This window comes from Bombus impatiens, unplaced genomic scaffold (assembly GCF_000188095.3).
Source record: "Bombus impatiens unplaced genomic scaffold, BIMP_2.2 scf_1159, whole genome shotgun sequence".
NCBI classification, from domain to species: Eukaryota; Metazoa; Arthropoda; class Insecta; order Hymenoptera; family Apidae; genus Bombus; species Bombus impatiens.
Genome location: NT_177578.1, coordinates 27,958 through 55,683, shown reverse-complemented (window position 1 = coordinate 55,683; position 27,726 = coordinate 27,958). Strand labels below are relative to the sequence as shown.

Here is a 27,726-nt window from a genome sequence, read left to right as displayed (position 1 = left end):
CGAGGCAGGAACAGGCGGCGGCGGGGGTGGAATACCACCTGGGCTACCCTTCCAGGTGGGCTATCGGGAAGCCGGCCAAGAGTACACGCTGTACCTTCTCGCAGCCCGCGAGCAGGACCGCGCCGAGTGGATCCGTGCCATCCGTGCTGGTGAGTTCGCTCTTTATTTTCCTCCTTGCATCTTCTCTTCTTATCTCTTCTTACCTTCTTGCCCGGTCTTTTTCAAATTTCTTTTTGCTTCCTATCTTTCAAACGCGAGCAAACACGTAAGATGTTGCTCTCTGTGGTGTCAGTACCATCTGTTGACAAAATCCGCAATCACTTAGTTGTCAATCCAATAGTTGTAAGTTGCACGAAGATTTTGGTTTGTGTCATAGATGGTGAAATTAAAGTTGCGACGAATAAATTGCAAGTTTTTACTTCGTCAGCTCCGTGAGAGTTAACCAATTGTAGAATTGCAAAATGGCACACGATAAAAGTGTAGAAAATATATAACCTACAAATTGCACAAATAACTTCTAGCATTTTATAATTTCTTTTGCTTTTATATTGATCAAAATGGTAACCATTGAATGTTAAGAATAAACGATAAAAATACAGTAATAAATACGTGGTAAAATTAATTAACGTTACGCTTTTCTCTATGAAAAAAATATTTTCGTTTGTCATCATTTACCGTTGCAGCTGGTGAATTATGAAGCTCGTTACTGTCACCTCGATAATGTAGAAATCCCACGCGCTCCTCCATATGCTTTGTCCGTTTCTCGCGCAATACCGTTCTTTATTCTCGCGATAACAACTCGTACGTTTTTCACCAGGCTACTTCAATCGTCGTTAGTATATTTTAATCGGCCCCGGTTACTGCAATTAGCTTTGGCTTCGCGTATCTCGTTAGAGCATCCTGTTTCTATACGAGTCACGATTCGCGGGATACAATAACGGGCCATTATTTAAAATATATTTAGGGAAACTGGAAATTGAAGTCGTAAGTCGGCGAGTTTTCTTTACGCTTGTTGTCTGGCGATAATAAGCGCGTGTCCCAGATACTAGTCTGAGGATGCTCGGTTTTTCTTAATAGGTCTGCCCCGCGGAGGGACGTCGTTAAGCATTGTAATTCATTTGCAGCCGTAAATCTGAAGCAGTTTCGTTCAGTGGGGCTTACGCTCGTTCCTCCAGGCCACTGTTCTTTAAGCGAGCGTTCATTAAAGGCACCTTTAAATTGCTGCCGCTGCTCTTCTTCGTGAAATAGATACATCACCAAGGGAAAAATTTTCTTCTCTTTCTGACCTGTGCCTCTTTTTACCTTTCGGTTTTACGCTCCCAACTGTTGACACCTGTGTACTTCATCGCGATAACCTGGTAATTATCGTTTCAATTTCATTCTTTAGCAGATAAGGTTTGATTTAAATTGCCTATAGTCGTGAAAGTCATCCACGCCATTTTGTACGTTTAACACTTTGGTCATTGGTGACCAAAATTGAATGAAAATTGACAGTTAGGGCATTTTGAATATAATCGATAAATAGAAGATACTTTGAAATAAAAAGTTCCCCATTAAACGATTAAACATTTTTATTAGAACATCAATAAAAAAAATGAAAACAAATGTTGCATCTAACAGTGCAGTGTTGAAACACTTTAAACCTACATGTGGCTCATCAATACAATTTGGACGATAGGTGGTCACCTTTTTGGTCCGATTCTTAGCAACTTTTGATCCTAACTGTTTAACATTTTTTTATACCACTCTCTGCAAAATTTCGTGCCAGGTACGCTTGCCCCTTTTTCTTCTGTGTTTCGAGTCGCAATCTTTGTCGAATAAGTATATTTCGCGGCTCTGGTGAATGGCACTGTGTAAGGTGCATCGCGAGTGCCATTCTAAAATCTGATACCTTGATTTTTGTTCTTCTTGCTTGTTTATAGAATATCATCGCGTTTGAAATTGATATATTTAACAGTAACTCTGAAGCTAATTTTATATATCACTTGGGAGTTCTTCTATGTGGTAGAATATGCCATAATTTGTGCTACGCCCCGAGGTTTACTATAGGCCGTGTTTCTAACCATCTCCCTTGGTACTACGGTGTCGCGGACAGATCGTCTTACATGACCGGCGAGATATACACAATATAGCGATAATCGCATAGTTGTCGTCAAGCAGCGAGTTCTTAAAAACATCTATTCGTCTCCAGTTCGTTATTTTACCTACGCAAAAAAGTGGCGTACGTGATCATAGGCGCGAACGGTTGCGAGCCTCGCGCGTGGTGGGGGTCGTCTCCAAGAGAAGACAAAGGAAACAATCGAAGGGCAGTCAGTATCATATGAGGATTCAAACCGAATACATCGACAGGTTCATCACTTTATTATTATTTTATCATTATATGCTTGGGATGATAAAAATACTCTCGTGGCGTTTTGAACGAAACATGTGATTTCGGTGTGGCAGTCAAAGTGTTAATCGTTTTTCGCATGATCAAATTAGTTCGGTAGTATGTGCCGTTTTGTTTGCATTAAATTGGTCCTTTCGGTTTTTTAACTCGTGGAAACGATTAGGCATCTGTTGGAGAACGTGTCTGCGCGCAGAGTGTCTTGTGCGTCCGATTTGTTACAAATGATAATGTTGTTTGAAGTTGCAGAAATATTGCAATAAATTCATAATCAATGCTTCGTAATATTTCAGTTGTATTTCGTAACCTGATGCGACTGTGTACAGTATAAAACGTAATTTTGGAATCATCAATTGCAGTAGCGGATACGTCGATAAGTTTCGTATAAATGACATCATTATCGGACCTCTTCACACAGATTTACCGTGCATTTGTACTATATCGAGATACTGTCGATAACTCGACGTCCGGCTTGTTTCGGTGAAGTACAATAAATGCGGCTACGATCGCTGCTTCTCCAATTACGCATTGATTATGGATCATTTTGCAACAGCGATGCAATCATTAACGTGGCTCTCATCGAATTAATTTACATATGTAGAGGATGCTAATAGAAGTCAACTTTAATGATAAAGAAAATCGTATTCGTTGCGTTTAATTTAGTTGAAGCCCAATCGAAAGTCAAATTGTAAGAGCTTCAGTCTTGGAAAGTCACGGCTGGAGTTCAGAACCAAATCGTAATTAGTGTAAACCAAGTGTTCAAAAATAAATTCTCTTTTTACTTTTTTATATTTTATTTTTCTTTTCATCTGAGATTTCCTTTTTTTTATTTTACGTGACATCTCGACAAACGTTTAATATTGGATTGTCATTGCCACCTAGTGACAAAATCAGCAATCACTTAGTTGCCAATACCCCATATTTCCCCTATATTTCGTGCACGTCTTTGGCAAGCATCATCGTACTATGAAAATCGTATGTGAAAATTGGCCGTTTCGCGTGTGTAGAAGCAGTACGGAATAAAGTTTTTGCGGATCAGTACAATGCGGTCGGTAACAGCTAACTGACGATAAAATAAAATAATAAAAAAAAAAATAAACGTCCCAATTAGTCACTTGGCGTACCATAGCTGGGAAAAATTAGCAGTGATATGTCGGTCAAGTGGTTGGTAGTAACTAATGCAGACGAGGGACATACGAACGATGTTTGCAGAGCGTTAATTTTTTCATGTTATTTTGACATGCTCTCCTCTGATGGAAAATTCACAGAAACGCTTCAATAATTAAATAACATTCGTAGAGAAATAATTTATTATCTCACTGAAATAATGAATTTAATTATCCTTAAAAGCTGTTTTATCATTTTCGAATTTCACATAATAGTAAAAATCACGTTCAAAGGAAAAATTAGAACATCGTCTAATTTCTATATGTTTCAACAATTTTTTCCAACTCTTTCAAGCAGAGATAATAGACATCTTCGGATTACCGTAGAAGAAAACTGTCTTCTCTAAGCGAATAAATTTATGTTTTGTCTGAACAGAATATCGAGAGACGAGGAAAAGTCAATTTTCATTAAGCGATTTTCATTCTCACGAAAGATTAATTTTTCTACGATTTTACGATTAATTTTAATTTCCAATATTTCCAACAAACTTGATAGAACTTGATAGAAACATCAACTTTTAATTCTCGTGCATTTTTTGTGGTTTAATGGAATTTCTTTTCAAATAAATCACAGTATCTCAGAGTAGAGAAAGGCTTGGTTATATCTGTGGGGTAATTTCTCAGGGTAGCGGTATGACAGTGATGGATTGAATTCTCCATTATACCCACGAAGATGTGCAACCACTAGCAATAAGATCTCCCTAAGTTCCATCGAGATAATATCAGATGATCTTGCATGTGACTCTGAGTGTCCAGCACAGTTGTTCGTATAATAGTTTGCAACAGATTTTCATTGTGTGGCCACAAGTTCTACCGTACAACTCAGACAGAAATTGGAGAGAAGCGATGACTTGGACGAAATTGATTCCAAAGTACTTTAGTACAATTTCTAAATTGCGTCACTTCTAAGTGGAATAATCTGCAATTGCAGCGACGAGCTATCGTAACAACTTATCGTGTTGCAGCCATCGCAATGCTGATATCATCTTGCAAGTATAACGTAAAAAGTTTTTAGGAAGCACAATATCATTGTATTGGGTTGGAAACTACGTGATTGCGGATTTTGTCAGTACCACCTAATATCAAAATTTTGTTTGATATTCATTGGGTGGTATTGACAAAATCCACAATCATTTAATTGCTACCCAATATTTTATGAGATACCTAAGCAAGAAAGTTGTCATTTTCTTCAATTATCTAATTAGATGTATAATTTTATTCTCTGTCAGATACGTCTTCACAACCTAAACAAATATATCTAATGAAATTTGTATAGCAATAAATATACAGAAGATTATTCTATAAGAAATAGCAGTAGACAGACCTACATCATACTTCTCAGTATAGTTTAACATGATTTTGGAATGATAGGTCTGATAAAAAATGTTTCTTTTATAATAAAATATCACGGTTGTCGTTTTCTTTGATTATCTAATTAGATTTGTAATTTTATTCTCTGTCAGGTAAGTCTTCACAACCTAAACAAATATATCTAATGAAATTTGTATAGCAATAAATATACAGAAGATTATTCTATAAGAAATAGCAGTAGACAGACTTACATCATACTTCTCAGTATAATATAACAAGATTCTGGAAAGATAGGACTGATAAAAAAAAGTTACTTTGATAGTAGAATATCACGGCTTAAAATATTCTGGATAAAATAAATGGTGAAGTTTCAGAAACGACTGCACGTGAGCAAATATTTCTCACTTCTTCACTGGCCTATGGAGTTTCATCAAAATCGATGCATACCACTTCATACGTACCCTTTGTGAGCTCTGGGGCTTCAGGTAGTTTCTCGCTCCTCTATTTTTTCATAGCATCGCGCACCAGCGTTGAAACGAGTTGGTGGCAGTGATCTATACTCTACAAAGTCCCGTATAACTTGCTGAAAAAATAAAAAACAATGATAATGACACCTGTGTCCAATACGCGACACGTATTTTTTATTCTCGCAACGAAACCTATTTTACTTTAATATCGAGTTACGTACAGTATATAAACTCTTCCATAGATGAGAGAAAATTGCAAGGCTTGTAGCAAAAACGATCATTATATTTTTCTTCCAGAGTATATACACAAAGTAATGTTTAGCAGAATATTCAATACATACTAATTTTTTGAAATAAATTGTGTATGATATATGAATAGCGTTTCCTATCTTTTATAAAAAAGTAATTTTAAAGTTCAATAATGTCATTAATTAGTCCCACGTGAAAACTATTTTGGCCCTTTTGCAATCTTGCATATAGAAAAGTATTAATAACGTCAGTTAGGCAGGCTAATTAATTAAATTGAATATTACCTGACTTGACCCATCACATGCTTTTCAGAGGACTTACAGTGGCTCAGAAAATTGATCGCCTGACAATTCGTTTGTCACTTAATAATTTGTTAATGTGAATATCAATTAATCAACCCAATTTATCTCTTTTTAATTTTTATCAAACAATCCAAATAAAGGCAATTCTCTTCTAATTCTTCAAATCATTTTGTAGTATTCGTTTCAACAAAAAAGGTTTATATAAAATATGATACATTTTATCCCCTGTAAAGATGATTTCGTTTAAAGTTTCCGCCAAAATTACGCTACAAAGCACAAATAATACAAAGCACGATAAGTTCTCAGCATGTGTTCATGATACATGACACTCGATGCTCCATTTGAGGTGGTGTTGGTTGTAAGTGCCCAAGAAGTACTCTCGGTATTCAACAAAAAGTTTATTTAACAATTAACAGTCAACAATCAACGATCAACAATCAAGCTTCCCGAATGTGTTTGCTTTGCTGTTACGCTAGTAGACCCTTCGCACTTTGCCGTTACGCTAGACCCTTCGCATTTCGCCGTTACGCTAAACCCTTCGCACTTCGCCGTTACGCTAGACCCTTCGCACTTCGCCGTTACGCTAGACCCTTCTCATTTCGCTATTTGGAACGGAATGAATCTTTTGTTCCAAACCAAACGGATTCTTCTCTTTGTTGTCCCTCGATATCCCCACTACGCACGCGTTTGTTAGATGTCCACGACGATTGCCGCGTATGCATTCTTCCGAATATTCGGCGAAAGGACCGTAGAGATATCTATGGTACATTGGGCATAGCGCTTTGTGTCGCGAAGCCGTCGGATGCCGCCACATATTCATAAGCTTCGAAGACGTATTCGGTTTGCGATTTAACTATCTTCAGCTCGGAATTCAGCTATTCTTTAAGCCAATAAATGATTTCCTTAACGAAAATGGAAACGGTACCTTTGTGTAATATTCGTTGGAACGACTGAAAACTGTCTGCTTAACGTAACATCCCCAAGGAAATCAAATCTTGAGAATAAGATACTCTCTCTTTGTGGAATGTACATAGAAGTGACTTTCCTTAGTTCAGCTGAGATAAGAAGATGTAGAACCGATGAAGCTATTCTAAAGTTAATGATTATTCTTTGTTTGAACTGTCTCTGGTTAACCATGCTGCGTTTCTCAAATTTTCATATCTCAATTTCGTTCGCGTTTCAACAAACAGGAGTTATAATAGTTTTCAAATTTTTAGTATAATATTGAAATGGGAAATGAAGCGTGTCTTTAACGATTCTTTTATGTCTTGCCCGAACTCGAGAAGTCTTTTAACGATAGAAAAGTTGCGATCGAAAATGACTGGAATCTTTTATATTTATATTCTTTAAGGAACTAAAGCTTCATTTTCTTTAACGATCAGTAAATTGTCAGTAAGAACCTTTAGTGTTCATTCTTCGTTTAAAACTTTTATCTAAAATTTAAAGCGTTCATTTCAGCAAGAAGATTTCATATACATTAATGGAAAGATATCTGTAATAGTTTCTGTGTATGGCCGAGAATCTTGTAAATCTAATACCAAAACAAAAGCCTTTTTGTTCGTGGAAAGTGATTGCGTATTTTAAACAAAAAGGAAAATTCAAAATTTTTGCTTAGAAATATAACTTTATACAATTAGATATTGTCCGTTTTTGTCGATCACTTTTTGCCATCTTTCAGGTAGTGTCACAATTCCATGTTCATAAAACTTCTGATTTTTGCCAGCAAAAAACTGAATTAAATGTGACTTTATATCATCAGCGTCATTAAAAATTTTACCATTTAAGGAATTCTGCGTGGAACGAAATAAATGGTAATCTGAAGGCACAAGGTCAGGGCTATATGGCGGATGTGACAACACATCCTAACCTAGTTCCAATAATTTTTGGCGAGTGAACAAAGATGTGTAGGGCTTTGCATTATCATGCTGGAAAACAACACTCTTACGTTTCGCCAATTCTGGCCGCTTTTCTTGAACTGCATCGCTCAGTTTGGCGAATCGTTGAACGTACACGTTTGAATTAATCGTTTGGTTTCTTGGTAAAAGTTCAAAGTACAGAATTCCTTTATAATCCCACCAAACTGACAGCATAATCCTTTTTTGGCGAATCTCAGATTTTGGTGTCGTCTGGGCTGGTTCATCTTGCATCACCCACGATCTTTTCCGATTAACGTTGTTATAAACTATCCACTTTTGATGGCCGGTAATCAGTCGTTTCAGAAATGGATCAATTTCGTTGCGTTTCAGAAGCGAATCGCAGATGCTAATGCGTTGCGTCCAATGAATTTCCTGAAGCTGATGAGGGGGCTATAAATCGAGTTTCTTGACAAAGTCAAGCTGTTTTAATTTTTTTTTAATGCATGTACGCGATACATTGAGCTTCTCTGCAATCTCACTCGTTGTGCTATGACGATCTGAATCGATAATGGCCTTGGTATGGGCCTCGTCAACTTCAACTGGACAGCCAGATCGTTGAGCATTTTTCAGTGAAAAATCAGCAGAATGAAATTTGCCAACCAATTTTCACACTGCCTCTCTTTCAAGGCTTCATTCCCATATACTGCACATAACCTGTGTGCTTGCGATGCGTTCTTGCCTTTTCGGAAATAATACAATAAAATATGTCTGAAATGTGCGTGTTGTTCTTCCATTTTTAAATTGGAATAAAAATGAGCTAAATAACTAATCGATACAATTGTTTTACTAAATTAAAGGTGGAAGTCCAAGCAACATGAAAACAATATGGGTTAGGTGCTTTGAACACGTTGACAAAACAAAAGAATGTGCTAAGGCCACCTACTGACAAAATCCGCAATTACTTAGTTGCTAACCCAATAGTTACGTTCATTTAAACGAAGTTTTCTATGTTTAATGCACGTTAATATCTGTAGAAAATTTCGCGGCTCGTTGAAATTACCAGGAAATTTCCAATCTTTGCATAATACAGATATATAAACACAGATATAAATAGACAATATTTGTGTAGCGGCACTCGGCAACGATGTATACCGCCGAAGCGAAGTGCCTAATGAGCCATCAATATCCCAACGGTCCTTCCGTCGAGTGTTCGAGAAAAAAGGCGTGCGTGGCAACGTTCGCGGACGCCAAACAAACGTGTGGATAGTGGGGATATTGAGGGGCGACGAAAAGAAAAGAATCGATTCCGATCGACAGTTCGGTTCGAACTAGGAAGCGATAAGGTCGAGTCGTAACCGGGCAGTGAGATTGACTAGCGAAACCGAGAGCGATACGCGACGCGATCAAAAGAAGACGCTTGTTAATAAACATATTTTTGACCTAAACACCGAGTGATTATTTAACGCGCTACACCCAATGTTACCTCATTTGTATAATATAATTCGTAGATATAATACATGTGGTTAATAATATTCTTGTGTGAGAATGTGATTTCGAACTGAAACGTCGGTTAAATGTGGCTTAAATCTAATAACAAAGAAAAGCCTGGTTCACTTTGCATCAGAGGCTCGCAAGAAACTACTCGAATTGCTCGCGGCATGCCAGCTCTTAATTGTTTCGCAATTGCGAAGATCAAAGAATCTCTCTCGCGCAGTTTACACCAATTTACATCAAATATCGTTTGGATTCGCATCAAAGCGTCTCTTACTCCCTCGTTCATCTTTGATTTAGCTTGAAACTTCGCTGCGCAAGCTTCGCCCCGTCGATTTCGTGCAATTTCCCCGGCGAAAATATGACCATCGACGCGAAACCCAACGAGAAACTTAGCCAGGTATCGGTTTTTCGTCGATGGAAAGTGATTCATAGGCGAAAACCGGGCCAGAAATCATAAGAATCGATGCAGGATATCGGCAGCGTATCTGGATTCCCGAGTTGATTGATTTGTCACCAGGATGGCCGAACTTTTAACGAGTTTTCGAAGAATCTCGTCGCACGGAGAGCTCGTTATTATTCACGAGGACGCCACGGGAAATCGACTCCGGCATTTTTTTTCCATATTCGTGAAACTTATTTCGTCTTTCGCAGTGATGCATCAACTTCGAGGGCTTGGTCACCGCAAATTTTCGTTTTATGCGGATATTTCGCCATTAAAATTCGCTTTGCTGTCTGAAATTTCTGACAGTGACTCTTCTCATCCGACTGCGGGAAACAGAAATTCCTACCTTTGCGTTTCTCTCTTCCTTTCTGCTCTTCTTTTCATATTCGAGTAGATTTTCGCGAACCTGTATTTTGTTTTCAGTTTAAAGTATGTATGCTCCCTGTATGTTTGCCTCAAAAACGTTCCTGTCGTGATATCAATTTTTAAAGAATTGCTTATTTCTATATCTCGGCAAAGAATAATCTTCCCTAACTTTTTACATAACGTTCACGCCAATATGATATATAGGAATTGTTGAAGTAACTACTTCAAGAAAAACTCTACATCTTTATTTATGTATATTCGTGACCTGAGGACTGCTATTACGCAGAAATATTCTAAATAAGGAGCGGTGCATATTATTGTACCCCTGAGTATGCATTATGTTTTGGGTTGCAAGGTCTAGGAACAAAGGAACTAATAAACAGGTTTCTAGTTATGTTCCCTGTAGTCTCTAGCCAAGGCTATAAGGTTAACTTTCGTGGTAATATCCTTTTCCTATAAATATACAAACGTGCTCCCTATTATTCCATTGTCTAGTAACACTAAGAGAGTAAGGATGTCAATCAGCATAAACTTATACTTATAAATTATACTTGTACTTATACCTTTAATTATTTCAGTATACTTTTCTATTACAAATTCATCCACGCGTTCTTCAATCAGTTAACCTCAACCTCAACATTGGGCAACTAAGTGATTGCGGATTTTGTCATTAGGTGGTAATGACAAAATCCGCAATCACTTAGTTGCCAACCGAATATTTTCGAGGAAGCCGTTTCCTAAATTGCAGTGCGAACGAAGAAAGTAACAGTAACGTATATAATAAGTAAAATGGATGAAATAAATACAAAATAGAATAAACTATAGTACAATAAAGAAATAAAAAAGAATATATAAGATAAAGTAATGTACAATAATAATGAAAATATTAATGAAAATTTTATTAAGAAATACATGTAATTTAAGATATATAATTTCATATCATAACTATCGAAGTTTTCTTCAAAATAAATAGTATCGCGAGCGAGGGGCCCGGCCTGGAAGTTGGCGGGTGAACCACGTGGAATGTCGCGAGAGCCGAGGCGTTCGTTTCGATCGCGTAGTTTTAGAAAGAGGAGGCCTACGTGATCTTGGCCACGAGTGGTTGCTAAGGAACGAGAGACGAATCGACAGTGATTGCGAGTTGCGTTGCCGAGAGAGTGTTGATTGCGTTTATGAAAGTCGAGTCGATTAATTATTTAGTTGTGCTGTTTATTAAACGTTTGCTGCGATTAGTTCATGTTGAACAACTGTCGTTTTTCTGTCTGATTAACACCTGTATCATCCATTCATTGTAAATATATTCCATCACGATATTACATATATGAACGTGCTCCACATCATTCCATTGTCTAGTAACACTAAGAGAGTAAGGATCTGAATCAGCATAAACTTATGCTTATACTTATGCCTTTAATTATTCCAATGTACTTTTCTATTACAAATTCATCCATTCGTTCTTCAATCAGTCAACCTTAACCTCAACAGGAATATTCCTATCTTGTGTCGTTTTTGCTTTTACCATAGATCGGTCATTTTTTGGAGGTTAGAAAATCTGGGAATCTTCTCAACGTGCAAGTTTTTCGTTGATCACGGTAGTGTTTAATTTGTTACTTCGTTTGACCATCCACAACTTTCCTCGTTTCCTATTTTCTGCATCGTGTGTTTCGTAAAGCGTAGAAATCGGACGTATTAGTAAAAATAATAAAAGTGAAGTAAAGATTTGCGATATTTCCTGGTGGAAGTTGAACGCTTGAACGAATGGCTCTCCTTTAAAAAAAGGCCAATGAGAAAGAGGAATGCAATATCACCTTGCCATTTCATAGGTTTTTTCGTTTCGACTTTCTTCCTTACCGTCGACCGTGTGGACCAGCCAATATATTTGTCAATTTGTCTGGATACATTCGATTGGCTTCCTTTCTTTCCATTAAAGAAGAAATCTTTAATGGAAAAAATTGTGGGTTTGTGAATGTTTGAAAACATTGTATTAGCTTTTGGCCAACTATCGGGTTCATATGTCATTCGATTATATTGGTACGGCTATAATAAAAAAAGTCAACACTTTGAGACACGTCGAGTGCTGTAATTCTGAACAGAAAAGATCTCACGATATATTTAGAATTATTTTTCTACGTACCAAAGTTATGGTTTAAGTGAAAATCATCAGCGATGAATTATACGACATATTATAAAATATCGAGAAATATTGCAACATTAATTTTCAGCGCAAGAAGCCAAAAAGACGATAGCGTTACATTTACCTTATCGTTCAAACGAGTCAAATCTTTCTGAGTATTTAAAAACATGAGTTTCACCAGGAAACCAAGTCGACCATTACTTAACACGTAGAGATAAAATCTAAAGGAAGAAGCTGCATGCATTAAGAACATCTAACCTACAACTTACAACCATCCGCTTGTACCTCGAGTGCAACGAAGCAGCCGGTAAGATGCACTCGAAGCTTTTTTCCAAATAGAATCACTGAGGCCTTCTCACTCCAGAAAAACCAGTAGAAACGTTCAAACGCGTTTGAAAATATTTTTCTCAAACAGTGGAGAAAAGAAAAATGTAAAATATCAGTGAGGCGAGAAATATAAGATTTGATCGTTTTATTTGACAGAAAGCTACATTTTCCATAACACGTACGTTATACGATGGAATATAAATCAAATTCGCTGACTCGTACATGCTAATGAGGCGATTAATTACGAGATTTCCGTTGAAATTTCGGCCGTCGTTCCGCCAGACAGCGGATGAAGGTTGAAGAACGAAAGAGAAAGAGAAAAAGAGCGAGCTAGAGAGAGAGAGAGAGAGAGAGAGAGAGAGAATGAGAGAAGAAAAAAGTCAGAGGTAGACGGAAACGAGGATAATTAGAGAGGGAGGACAGGATAAAAGACGAATAAGCAGAACTAGACTACTTTGCACTTTCGTAGGCTCCGGGGCTGTCGTGTACAATAGTTCCTCATCGATATTGTCTCCGCCGACAAATTGCTCCGGGCTTTGATATCGATCGACGCCTTTAAACTACTGCAATTCCCTCTTTTTTCTCTCTTCTCTCTTTCTGTCTTTTCCTCTTCTGTCTCCCTCTCTTTCACTTTGTCTTTTTGCGAACGAATGCATATGCATGCAGTCGTTGGAGAGAATTTCCGCTGAGCGAGGTCCATGTTAATAAAGATTAATCGTGTCTAGGCCGCATTCCTCGTAAACACGCGATTTCCGGTCCGCATCTGACGGACGGAAGTTAGACACCTGTGTGTCAGGTTGTGTAGGGACTCGTGTCGGTGAACTTGGAACGTAATTTCCAGCGAACACCACAATTACCAATTCTTCGTGATAATAATAAATTGTAAGTTGGAAAGAAATAAATTTGAATAATCGTGTTTTTGTCTTGCTGAGAGTCTATTGGGTTTAAGTGATTTTGTCAATGCCACCTAGTGACAAAATCCGCGATCACTTAGTTGCCAAGCCAATATATTCATTTTGCCAACATGGTGAATTTAATATTTTGAGGTATAGTCGTGATACAAAAGAAAATTCGAATGTAATAACAATCGAAATATAAAAAGGTAAATCACTTTTCAGAGTCTAATGTATTTTTAACAGAAATTTTAAATTACCTCAAACTACTTTCACAATCTTCTTTGACACTCTTACTCTTGCGCAAAGTATATTCTTATTTATTAACTGTCTATTGAACCTTGGAGTATTAATTTCGTTCAGTAACAATACAAAAACTGGATTTTGTAGATCTCCGAATTTTCTTTTGTATCACGACTATACCTCAAAATATTAAATTCACCATGTTGGCAAAATGAATATATTGGCTTGGCAACTAAGTGATCGCGGATTTTGTCACTAGGTGGCATTGACAAAATCCGCAATCACTTAGTTGTCAACCCAATATAATGTAATAACAATCGAAATATAAAAAGGTAAATCACTTTTCAGAGTCTAATGTATTTTTAACAGAAATTTTAAATTACCTCAAACTACTTTCACAATCTTCTTTGACACTCTTATTCTTGAGCAAAGTATATTCTTATTTATTAACTGTCTATTGAACCTTGGAGTATTAATTTCGTTCAGTAACAATACAAAAACTGGATTTTGTAGATCTCGGAATTTTCTTTTGTATTACGACTATATCTCAAAATTATCTTATAATTATCTTAAATTCACCATTTTGGCAAAATGAATATATTGGGTTGGCAACTAAGTGATTGCGGATTTTGTCAATGCCACCTAGTGACAAAATCCGCGATCACTTAGTTGCCAACCCAATAAGATTACTATAGCCACCAGCTTCTTTCTATTTTTTAACAATTATTTCTACTAAACTATTGCTCAAAAGTTAAAGATTGTAATTTAAAGATCCTTCAATTGTTTCTTCATTTGCATTTTAATTAAATTATCCACTACTTTGATACATTTGAATACTTTACATTAATATTGGGTTGGTAGCTAAGTGGTTGCAGATTTTATCATTAGATGGTATTGCCCAAATCCACAATTACTTAGTTGCCAACCCAATATCTGTTGATTCCCTACTATGCGTCATTGCTTTCGAAAGTATTCACGTGGAAGTTCATTACGCGTGGAATACGCTCGCGCATAATCTGCTTTCAATTCGATCATTTGCCGATATAACAGCGATCAAGTATTAAAGACGATTGGATGGGGAAGTACGTGTGAATGGATCATTATCGACGTTTTGTTAAACAATAAGTTCTGCGTGTTAATTGTCAGAGCACATTAACGTCACGAAATCACATATCTTTGTTGATAGCATTTTGAAAAACGATCGACCCATCAATCTTTTTTCCCATCTTTCTTCCACATGTCGAATCAACTACGAACATTATCCCTTGGCTCACTCTGGTGTCATCGTTCTTTTCTCTTTCGATGAAACCGATGTAACAATGTAAAACTCAGCGCTCTATTTTTTCTCATCCAGATTTAGTGGAAAATATCGGGATTTTTTCTACAGTCGAAGCGATTGTTCGCGGCGCACGGATCGAATGATCGATGGTTAAATTAGTTTTATTATCGTTAGAAAAGTTTTCGTCGATTTCGATTCGTTTTCCACATTTTGCAAGATTCATACAGGCGAAAAATTGACAGTGGTTTACACAATTGGTTTATTCGATGCTCAGACCAGATTACGCTACTTTGTTAAGCTATTGAGCGTTAAGCTGATTCCCATTGTTGGAAATACCTTTGGCCAGCGAATCGATGTTTCTCGTAAGTTCAATTTTTCTTTCTCACGTTAAAAATATACGGCGAAGCTTAAGCTGCTTAGCAGTTGTGCGAGTATTTAATGAATACGAGCTACCGTAACAAAATCTGCTTCTATTTATGCCAACTTCTCGTGGATCTACTTAGAGAAGAAATCCATGGTTCATTAGCAGAAAGGAATTCAGTAAAAAAGATTTCCCTGATTTTCGTCAACGTGTAACGGAAGCATACAAATTTACAATATTATTTGTACGTATAAAGGTCAGTGAAAATATTTGGATTAAAAAGCTTTCACGACAATAACCACGATAGTTGGGTCTCGTTGCGGAACTAATCAAATTTTTATGTGTATGGTGGCACTCGGCAACAATGTATATCGCCGAAGCGACGTGCCTAATGAGCCATCAATATCCCAACGGTCCTTTCGTCGAGTATTCGAGAAGAAAGCGTGCGTGGCAACGCCTAACAAACGCGTGGATAGTGGGGATATTGAGGGGTGACAAAAAGAAAAGAATCGAATCCTATCGACAGTTAAGTTTGAACCGGCAAGCGATGAAGTCGAGTTGTAACCGTGCAGCGAGATTGAGAGCGATACGCGACGCGATCAAAAAAAAGACATTTGTTAATAAATATATTGGTGACCTGAACACCGAGTGATTATTTAACGCGCTACACCAAATGTCACCTTAAATTTTTCACGTAACAAACGTAATACGTCTATTTATGGGAGGGGGGTGAGGTATTAAAAATTTTTTTTTTATTTTTTTAATTGAATGCATAATATCTTAAGAATATCGTGTAAAAATTTCAAGTCGATTGGAGCAAAATTGACCAAGTTACGAGTATTTTTATACATGTCGGATTTTAATACCTACCCGACCCGAGCGTGCTATTGTTACCTGGTAGATGTTTCACTCTCTATATAATACCTAATCTTACCCTCCAGATCTATCTATAGAAATTTCCACTTAAGTACAAACCTCCTTATACCTGTACTGTATATTTTGTCAGTATAAAGTATAAAATTTGGTGTAGCGGTAAATATTCTATCGAGCAGACGTATACGTGCGTTCCTATTTTCGCATCATTTTGGCTCTGTTTTCATTAAGTTTTGTATTAAATTATTACTAAAATGCCTAAAAAAATTACAAGAGCTGATAGAAAAGCAACTGGTTCGAGATTATATCGACCTAGAAAAATTGTACCTCCGCACAAACGTAAAGACGAAGGCATTTCAACGAGTAGCGCGTCGGCTAAAAAAATAAAAGTGACCGTTGAAGATCAAGTTGCGGAGGACCTTGAAAAACATTATAGGATAATTGATTTTTTATTAGTCTTTTCAACAATTGCTACGCTAGTGAAGTGTGTGAAATGTGATGGAAAAGTAAATTTTCATTCGACTAAGAAAGAAGCCCTTGGATTTAACATCAAAGTGTCGTGCGAATGCTGTAAACAGATTGCAAATGTTCCGTCTAGTGCAATAATAAACTCTGGTATTTTCGAAGTTAATTATCGGTTTGTTTTCGTGATGAGGATATTAGGCCTTGGATTAGATGGCTGTGAAAAGTTCTGCGGCTTGATGGATTTGTCCAGTAGGTTTTTATCGACACCGACGTACAATGATTACGTGAAAAAAATGTGCTCGACCGTAAGAAAAGTAGCGAATCGACTTTTTTTATCTGCTATAAAAGAAGAAAAAGCAGCAACAGCCGAAGAGAAAAAGACTGAAGATACCGACGAACTCACCGTATCGGCCGACGGAACATGGAAGAAGAGAAGCTTCTCATCTTTATCCGGCGCCACCTCGTTAATCGGTTACTTTACAGGTAAAGTTCTTGACATTTTCGTCAAAAGTTCACACTGCCATGAATGTAAAACTTGTAAGTAATGTAAGTGCTGGAAAGTGTCGGGCAAATCATACCGGTGCAACTGGAAGTATGGAGGTCGAAGCGATAAAAACCATGTTTCAACGCTCGGTAAAGAATGGTGTACGATATCGCAACTATATCGGCGACGGTGACTCTAAAGCTTACTCCGAGTTGGTGAATTCTAAACCTTATGGCGATGATTTTTCAATAGTGAAAAAAGAATGTGTAGAACATGTTCGAAAAAGAATGGGCACTCGTCTACGTGAAATAGTCAAAAATACCGTTGTCGATACTGAAACTAAGGCTGGAAAGAAGATCGAAAGAAAGAGTCTGTCTGCTAAAGGGAAGCTTACGGCTAAAATGATCGATAAACTGATGGTACACTACGGTTTGGCTATTAGACGTTACTCTGATTCCGTGGAAAGTATGAAGAATGCTATCTGGGCAACGTTCTTTCACTACAGTTCGACGGACGAGAATCCGCAGCATAAAAAATGCCCGAGCGGCGCGGACTCCTGGTGCGAATGGCAAAAAGCTGCAGCTGCTGATGCATTGGATTCGTTCAAACACACGTACAGTGCTCTTCCCGAGGATGTTTTGAATGCCTATCTATGAAGATCTGAGCAAAGATGCTCTCCTGGAGCGATGTGTCGGAAGCTTCACGCAGAGCAACAATGAGAGTTTGAACCAACTTATTTGGAAAATCTCACCGAAGCACTTGAGTGAAACCTCTGTCATCGTTGAAACTGCAGCTTATGTGGCAGCCAGTGTTTTCAACGAAGGTTCTTTTGCTTTACTAACCTTCATGCAAGACATGGGAATCAGTAGTGGATCAAGCGCTGATGACTGGGCGCGATCAACTGACTCCATACGTGTAAGCCGAGCAGAGCAGGAAGCTGAAAGACAAACTAAAGAAGGGTAGGATTGGTCGTAGACAGGAGCAAAAAGAGATGCTTTAGACATCATGGATGATAGCAACATCCTTTATGGACCTGGCATTGATGATTTAGTGTGAGGTAAGCCGATAAAATTCGCTTATGAACGTTTTATACCAGATTTTTTAGTGTTCAAAACTTCAAAGCCACAACAAAGTTTTCCCCACAACTCACGTTTTCAAAGTCGGTGCCCCTCATAACTTCAAAACTACTGCACCGAGCCTTTTGAAATTTTGAACACTATTTCTGTACATAATTTACGAGGTAACGCTAGAGAGTTTTTTCAAATTTGTTAATTATTTTTATTTTACAATAACAAATTAGCCGATTTTTTCGCAAAAAGCCGCGTTTTTCCATTCAAAGTGTTCCAAAAAAGTGAAAAATTGAAATTTCGCAAAACCCTGCCAGTGTTACCTTGGGAAAACTGTTACCTAACGAATGAACTTTGATTTTTTGATTTTAGATGATCCAGCACTAAGTTATGAACAATTCTACTTTTTTCCGAGACACGTCCGAATAATTGCTGCCATTGCCGTATTTTTTAATATTTCTCCGTGAAAATTTTATACAACATTCTTCGAATGTCATACTTTAATGTACTACTGGTTTTAATAAAGAGATTTTTAACTGTGTCGTCACAAAAAATTCACAAAAACATGCCTTTTTTGTACGAATTAACCTTACCCCCCCCCTTAAATACGATAACAAGTTACACTGATCAAATCCATAAAATTGAAAGGCAAGGAAAAGCGAAGATTATTATTATTTATTATTTATTATTATTTATTATTTATTATTATTTATTATTATTTATTATTTATTATTATTTATTTATTATTATTTATTATTATATACTTATTGTTTTTACAAATTTACTTTGTGTTTCATTTATTCGACTAAATCAACTTATAGAATTAGATCATTTGTGTGAACAATTGAACAGTGATTGAATGAAATTGAGACTTTTATAAAAGGTGGATTTACGAAAAGTTCATCAGCTTTTATAATTTTTATTACTTTCTGTAATAAAAAGTTTCTGTAAGTGTTGAAATACTTTGGTGAACAATTGCATGTATTGTCAGGTTGACTGCCACGTCACCCATATTCGGGTGATAGCAAAGTTTCTGATAGGGCCGCGTCACCCGTGTTCTGGTGACAGCAAAGTTTTTACAGAGCCGTGTCACCTGTATTCGGGTGACAACAAAGTTCCTGATAGGGTCGCCTCACCCACGTTCAGACGACAGCAAAGCCCCTGCCAGCGGGTGTCACCCACATTTGGGTGACGGCGAAAGCCGGTGAGACCGCGTCACCCGCATTTGGGTGACAGCAAAGCTTTTGGCAGGGGCTGGCGTGTCACCCATATTCGGGTGACAGCAAAGTTCCTGATAGGGCCGCCCCATCCGCATTCGGACGACAGCAAAGCCCCTGGTAGCGGATGTCACCCACATTTGGGTGACAGCGAAAGTTCCTGGTGAGACCGCGTCACCCGCATTTGGATGACAGCAAAGCTTTTGACAGGGGCGTGTCACCCATATACGGGTGACAGCAAAGTTTCTGATGCTGCTGCGTCACCCGTATTCGGGTGACTCTTATTTGACTACTTGCGAAGGATCGTCGTAGGTATTTGAAAAGATATTCCACAAGAAGTAATAAAACTATTGAATTGTTATACAAGTAATACGAAAATGGTTTATTAAGAAAATTATTTAGAATGTAAAATTTTGAAGCATTCTATACAAAGCTGAGTTTGGTCGGGACAGTTTGGACAATAAGTTGCTGTTTTCTTTAAATTCTTCCCTGTCTTTGATCGGTCCGTTCTACGTCTTTTATCCGCATAACATATTTTGCATGCGCGTCTAATGCTTCTTCCAGAATCATTTTTCCGAACCGCGATATTATGCTGACTCCGTCGAAGACAAGGATTTTTTGTATTTTCAGACAACCCTAATAATTTTGCAGCTAATAATTCTCTAAATCTTCTAATATTTACATTCTTCCTTGTCTCAATTTTCTGATACAAGTAAGTTTATTATTTCGTCATCGACGAACAGCTGAAACACATCATATGGATTGACATCGCCAGGTAATTGCCTAATGAGGCCGTCTGTTTCGGGGAAAGAAAATGACTTCTGCCGATCATTAAATTCATCCCATTCGCCAAATTGAATTGTACTCTCCTCGGTACCTCGGTTCTTCTTTCTTCCTCAATGACAAATTCTTGTAAAATCACGTTCAGTATCACCACGATTGCACTTATCAATATCCGAATCAGGATCAGACGATGTAATTCTATTTATATTTCTATTTCTAAGAAATCTGATTTCTTCCTCATCGCTACCATCCGAATTTGTGTTTAACCTCGTAAAAGCTTTCTTTTTCACTGTTATTTGACTCACTAAGAAATAAGTTTTCCATTTTTCTTTTCCACATTGTAACGAATTAGGGCAGAGATTTTAAGTTATCTAAAATATCGGTGGGAGTATCTAGCAGAGTACGCTTGGTTCTGCGGTACTCGTGGCCTGAAGGAGATTTCATTGAAAACACGCACGGCAGTCAACGTGTTGTAATAACGTATATTCAAATATTCATGGACAATAGAATAAGAATTATTTTTACCAGACTTCTCACGATTTTACGTGTTCACAATGATTTTCAAGGTAAAGGAAGTTCGCTTGAGGAGTTTCAATTATCGAAATGACCTACGTAAATCATATTCATAAGAATGGCTCTTCTACCCCAGCAACATCAATTTCATAGAGGGCGTCGATTTACGCGAGCTCGTGCGTTTGAGACGTTGCATCGTCTGAAAGACGATCGTTGCCGCATGCAAAAAGCCCGTGAATAGCCTTTCACGTGTTCCGAGGAGCGGCCACTTGTTTCGTGCTCTCGAGGGCGGATGCGAAACGTTTTTCCGGCCTCTGTAAGATGTCCGCGGGTCAGTGCTTTCATAGCGTTGCGTGCACATTCTACTTGTTCTTCGGCACTCGTATTTTTTCCTTTCTTTTAGTTCAATTGCTCGAAACTCGATTGTTTTACGTAGAATACAAAAATTGTAGAATGAGTGCACAGTATGACTCAAGTTAGAGGGAATTTTTTCCTTAGTCTTTAGGGTTTTCAAGTAATTGGTTTTTAGGTTAAGACTCAAGATCATAATGGTATAGGTTAGAATTTTGAGAACTTGAATTTTGTCACATAGCTTAATTCTTCCATGTTTCCCCTTAGTTTTACATTTTACATAGTTTTAAATTTTTGAACAATATATGACGAATTTTGTATGACATTACAGTTTTGCATCATTATGATATTCAGCCAGCGAAATCTAATTATTTGAAGTATATTGACATCTCATTATTAAATGTGTTGAAGTAATTACTTCAAGAAAAGCTCTATCTAAAAAGTTGTTTCTCTATCACTTAACCTCAACAATATCACACATTAAATTAATAAATAACGATAACAATTTACTTGATTTTGATCTCACTATACCTATACTTATATTTCTATATATTTTTCTATTAAAATATCATCCAGTCGTTTCTCTATCATTTAACCTCAACAATATCATACATTAAATTAATAAATAATGGCAACAATGTATTTGATTTTGACTTCATACACTATACCTGTACTTATACTTATTTCAATATATTTCTCTGTTACAAATTCATCCAGTCGTTTTTCTATCAGTTAATCTCAACAATATCACACATTAAATTAATAAATAAAGATAACAATTTACTTGATTTTGATCTCACTATACCTATACTTATATTTCTATATATTTTTCTATTAAAATATCATCCAGTCGTTTCTCTATCATTTAACCTCAACAATATCATACATTAAATTAATAAATAATGGCAACAATGTATTTGATTTTGACTTCATACACTATACCTGTACTTATACTTATTTCAATATATTTCTCTGTTACAAATTCATCCAGTCGTTTTTCTATCAGTTAATCTCAACAATATCACACATTAAATTAATAAATAACGATAACAATTTACTTGATTTTGATCTCACTATACCTGTACTTATATTTCTATATATTTCTCTGTTACAAATTCATCCAGTCGTTTTTCTATCACTTAACCTCAACAATATCACACATTAAATTAATAAATAATGGCAACAATGTATTTCATTTTGACTTCATACACTATACCTGTACTTATAGTTGTTTCAACATATTTCTCTGTTACAAATTCATCCAGTCGTTTTTCTATCACTTAACCTCAACAATATCACACATTAAATTAATAAATAACTAGAACAATTTACTTGATTTTGATCTCATACACTATACTTGTACTTATACTTATTTCAATATATTTCTCTGTTACAAATTCATCCAGTCGTTTTTCTATCACTTAACCTCAACAATATCACACATTAAATTAATAGATAATGGTAACAATTTACTTGATTTTGATCTCACTATACCTGTACTCATATTTCAATATATTTCTCTGTTACAAATTCATCCAGTCGTTTTTCTATCACTTAACCTCAACAATATCACACATTAAATTAATAAATAACTAGAACAATTTACTTGATTTTGATCTCATACACTATACTTGTACTTATACTTATTTCAATATATTTCTCTGTTACAAATTCATCCACTCGTTTCTCTATCAGCTAATCTCAACAAAATATGAAACATCTACCATTATTCTGATTTTTATCTTAAAAAAATAAAGTAAAAATTATTAGAATGACAGTTATCTACTTTAGTAGAGGATTTAATTGATGCATTGGATTTACTTGATGCATCATTTCCAGACAATTATTTAATTACAAATAACACAGCATATTCTGTATCAATCTTAATAATTTGTTTCGCCAGTTTAATCTCTAAAAATGAGATTTTCCTACCGCGATAATACAAAACCCCATCCACCGTGGTAACGTTCGATTTTAATATTCGTTGCTTTCCACGCAACAACTTGCTCGCCCATCTGAAACAAGGTCAAGGGATCTAATTGTAATCCTCGGAATTATTACTATTTCTTCCCGCGGATCGCATTTTAACGAGCTACTTGGATTAATTAATTCTTAGCCCCGCCCCCCCCCCCCTTGTTACACGCTCTATCGTTCCTCTTGACCTCTTATTTTCCCCGCACGAGATTCGTCTGTGGATTTTCTTGTCTTCGAACACGATACAACCTACTGTACAACTGACAACATGTACGCAAAACTCGGAACATCCAGGTTATATTTGGGGTTAGGTTCCGAGGAACATACTTGCAAGCATTGAAATATACAGGGTGGTTGGTAACTGGTGGTACAAGAGAGGGGGTGATTCTACGAGAAAAAAGAAGTCGAAAATATGCAATGAAAATTTTTTTTAATTTTTTTAATTTTTTAATTTAAAAATCACGAGACGTGATAAAATGCGCACGTACCGAGCGAAAATTCAAAGTCGATTTTCTCGAAAACAAAGCCTCGAACGAAAATTTTTTATTCTATATTTTCGACTCCTTTTTTCGCGTAGAATCACCCCCTTTCCGCTTGTACCACCAGTTACCAATCACCCTGTATAATTAAATTGAAATTCTCAAAATCCCGACTTTTGAATACGTTCTCATAAACTCAATATCAAACATAATCAAATATTCTATGTATTTTCGACCAATCGCGGGGAGACGCAATCGCGAGGAGAGACGTCGACGGGAGTCGTAAATTCCCGTTACGATTATAGCAATCGACACCACGGGTTGATCGAACCCCTGATTTCCGTTAAGATAATAGGGGTCATTGAGTTAGTATAACACTGTGATTCACAGAATTATAAAGTTTTATTTCCAACACTTAAGTTACACTGTTGAGTAGATATAATTCCCAGATGACAATTTGTCGCCCGAAGGTAAGATAGATATGCAAACTAGAGCAAGGCTCTTATAATTGAACTTAGTACGTTAGTGGACGTAGCACTAGAGGATGCTTAATGGAAGAAGTGAATGTTCGGTGATCCCGAGAACTGACTTGGATAGTTGATGCGAATTATACTCCTCTAGCGTCGTGCTTAGACTTAGGCGCTGACCTTTCCAGCGTCTGTAGAAGTAGCTGACTCGACCCTCCTGATGTCGTAGGAGAAGTGGTTGACTTGACCCTCCTAAGGTCGTAGGAGCAGCGAGCTTGGGTGACGATGCTGTGTCGGAGGAAAGCTAGCGATGGATGTGTCTAGCGCACGGGACCATCGGATTTGTTCATGACATTTTGGTCAGGAAAGTGAGGGCAGTATACATTGCTTCCGATTGGATAAACGAAGGTTGGTGGACTTGGAAGGTCCTAGCCGCCCTCGATAGAAAGTTGCTAGTAGGAAGCATCGTACGTGAGAAAAACTAACTTTCCCTTGTCAAGCAGTAGTAGACCATAGTCTTTAGAAATGATTCCGAAAAAAGATATTTGTTGGGTCTGAAGGACCTTAGCTAGCAAATTACTGGGATTTATGATGGGTCCTTAAGACTATTGAGGGTACGTCTAGGCCTGGTCTAGGTAGACGGTCGCCCGACGTAACATTCTATGTACACAGAAATTTCCCTTTTTTATTTTTATAATATTTCTTATGAAATATATTTATATACAGAGGTTGGACAAAATAATGGAAATGCCTCTTTATGTCATATACGTATTATACAAACATATACATACAGAACCCTGTCCAACACCTCTGTATGTGTTTACTGTCTTCAGATGTTTCTGAACGAATAAGCGTCCACTGTAACCATAACCTCATTTTTTTTTTATTTATTTATTTATTTACATTTTACAATTTGTCCAATAGGACATTTGGTAATTATAGCGGTATACTAATATAGCATGTGGGTGGCTACCCCCAGCGGGGTACCATCATCGTATTTGTTAGGTTATATCCCCATAACCTCATAACACTATAATTTTCAGTCCACTATTTACACTCGTGTTCATATTATTACCAATTTCTAAGAGAAGATTAAAAAGGAAGCACCCAACAGATCTCACAAAGGACGTAACCTAACATACAAACACTCACCACACTAAAGAAATAAATCAATCAAATTCGAAGATGGTATCCCACTGGAGGTAGCCATCCACATGCTATTGTCACGTCCCGCTCTGCGCACGCGCCGTAACGTAGGCTAAAACTGCCAATAGCGCGAGTGAGCGTTCCAATTTGAAATTTAAATAAATTTTAACAATTTGTACATAAACCAAATTCGAACCTCACAACCCCCACGGAATAACCCGTCACATGACAACCCCTCCACGGTAGACCTAAATATAAATAAGCGTAGCGGCATAGAAGAAGCGGTAATAATTCCTTAGTTTTAGAGTAGTTAATTCCTCAGTTTTGGGTGATTAGTTTTCTCAGTCCTTGGTGATTAACTCCTTGGTCCTTGGCGATCAGTTCCCATTTCCTGGCAAGTAATTTCTTGTTCATAGCGATTAATTCTTAATTCCTCTAGCTCTTAATTTCTCAATTCCTTTGTTTTTTAATTCTTCAGTTCCTTAGTTTTCAGCTCTTAATTCCTTTAGCTCTTAGTTTTGCTCCCAGCTTTTAGGTTCTTTAGTCCTTTAGTTCTTTAGCTTTTAGTTCTTTGTTTTATTAGTTTCCAATTCTTGTTAGTCTTGTTAATCGACGTGTTTGTATTTATCAATTTGTAAACTATCGAAAATCTATCGAAATTAAAATCTTGTAATTAATAAGAGCGAAACGTATTGCGAACGATCGTAACTCCGAGCATTCGAAATTTCAACGACTATTCTGTCAATATCCAATTGGAATACGAATAAACATTTTTTTTTGTGAAGAATATTTGTCTAATAATATAGCAGGATTAAGCGAACATTTATTTTCACCGACTTTAATCCTCTCCCGTGCCAGTACTCCTGCGCATAGCAGGTTAACCGAAACGTGGAATTTAATTTCAAATCGCATTAAATAACAGACAATACTACAATTTAATCTAAATTCAAAAATTAACGGCAACGCAACCAAAACGAGCCAGACAAAACGTAACACTATATTGCTATATCACTAAGCTATAATATTTTACCAAATGTCCTACTGGATAAATTGTAAAATGTAAATAAATAAATAATAAAAAAAAAAGAAAAAAATTTCTAAGATGTTACAAATCCCAATTGTAGTACAATTTTTTCTAACTCTTACAATGGCTATCCTACAAAAAGTATAAGTCCAATTGGCAAAAGTATAAGAAGGAATTTTCAAAGTCTAAAGGAACAGTTTTCGTACTGGAAGCGGTTAGACCAATTCCTGTTAATTATCGCCATGTTGCTCGCCTCCACTTCTCGAATGCATTTCTGTAGTTCGCGATGTCTCCCGCTGGCGACCCCAACAAAATGTGAGAAAGCTTCACGGTGAGACAACGGGGAAAAATTTTTCTGTCCATCCTTTTTTTTCTCTCTAGCGAGGAAAAGTTTCGCCAGGAACATAGTTCCGCGAATGGGAAGTTGCTAGGTGCTTTGATGGCGCTGTTGTTTGTCGATGTGGTCGAAAGTGAGGAATGGGCAGTGTGCGCTAATCAGATTCGTAGATAAAACAGCGCAAGCATGATTTTTATCAAATTCATCGGTGATATTCCACGGGGAACAATAGGGGAAGGGATGCGATAGATAATTTGCCAAATAAATACAACACGACGCGAAAGCTCGCCTCGAATAAATCGAACGCTGTCTCGTGAACCAATGGCGTTTCGCTATTTGGTTTTTTTTGTCTTCTCTCGTTAGAGGCTAATGATCATCGATTCTGTTTCCCTTTTCCTCTGACAGAATCATGACGTATATTTTCATTTCTCGTTCGAAGGAATAATTTAAAAAATTGAAAACTCTCGGTTGTTGTTTCGTTAAAAATGGAAATCGAACTATAGATCTCTAGCAGCCATGCGTTCATTTAATGCTCATTGCCAATCAGATCCACGATCTCCACAATTAATCTCGTTGGCAGTCTCTAAATTTTTATATCCCGTTTCCCTTTGTTATCTATTTCGATAAACAAAACGATACGCGATATTTCGGGAGAAAACTCGAGGATTAAATGGAAACGAGAAATCACGTGTATTAACAACGATTTATATTTTGCTGAAATTTAAGATATTCTCGTTACGATCGCAAGATCTGTAGTGACACTCGAAGACGGAACTTTCCGACGCCTCGCGACACAAAGCGCTATGCCATCTAAGCGTAAGGCTGACATGCACAATGTACCATCGATATCCCTATGGCCCTTTCGCCGAATATTCGGAAGAAATCATACGTGGCAACCGTCGTGGACGTCTAGCAAACGCGTGCGTAGTGGGGATAGCGAGGGGCAACAGAGAAAAGAATCCGTTTGGTTTGGAACAAAAGATTCATTCCGTTTCAAATAGCGAAATGAAAAGGGTCTAGCGTAACGGCAAAGTGCAAAGGGCCTGGCGTAACGGCGAAGTGCAGAGGGTCTAGCGCAACAGCGAAGAAAACATATTCGACAAGCGTGTTTGTTTATTGTTTGTTGTTTATTGTTTATTGTTTATTGTTTACTGTTTATTGTTTAGTGTTTATTGTTTATAGTTTATTGTTTACTGTTTACTGTTTACTGTTTACTGTTTACTGTTTATTGTTTATTGTTTACTGTTTACTGTTTACTATTGACTGTTTA

The 27,726-nt window shown here is 37.0% G+C and overlaps 1 protein-coding gene and 1 pseudogene across 4 annotated transcripts in view; one reads left to right on the top strand and one right to left on the bottom strand.

Annotated features, from left to right (window-relative positions):
• Nucleotides 1–27,726, top strand: part of LOC100741235 (tyrosine-protein kinase Btk29A-like) — a 64,318-nt gene that overhangs the window by 33,223 nt on the left and 3,369 nt on the right. For all 4 annotated transcript variants that reach the window (XM_033323723.1, XM_024371168.2, XM_033323724.1 and 1 more), the window contains one exon: nt 1–149. In XM_033323723.1, the coding sequence (XP_033179614.1) occupies nt 1–149 (149 nt within the window). The remainder of the gene's footprint in view (nt 150–27,726) is intronic.
• Nucleotides 19,630–20,632, bottom strand: LOC112213753 (annotated as a pseudogene).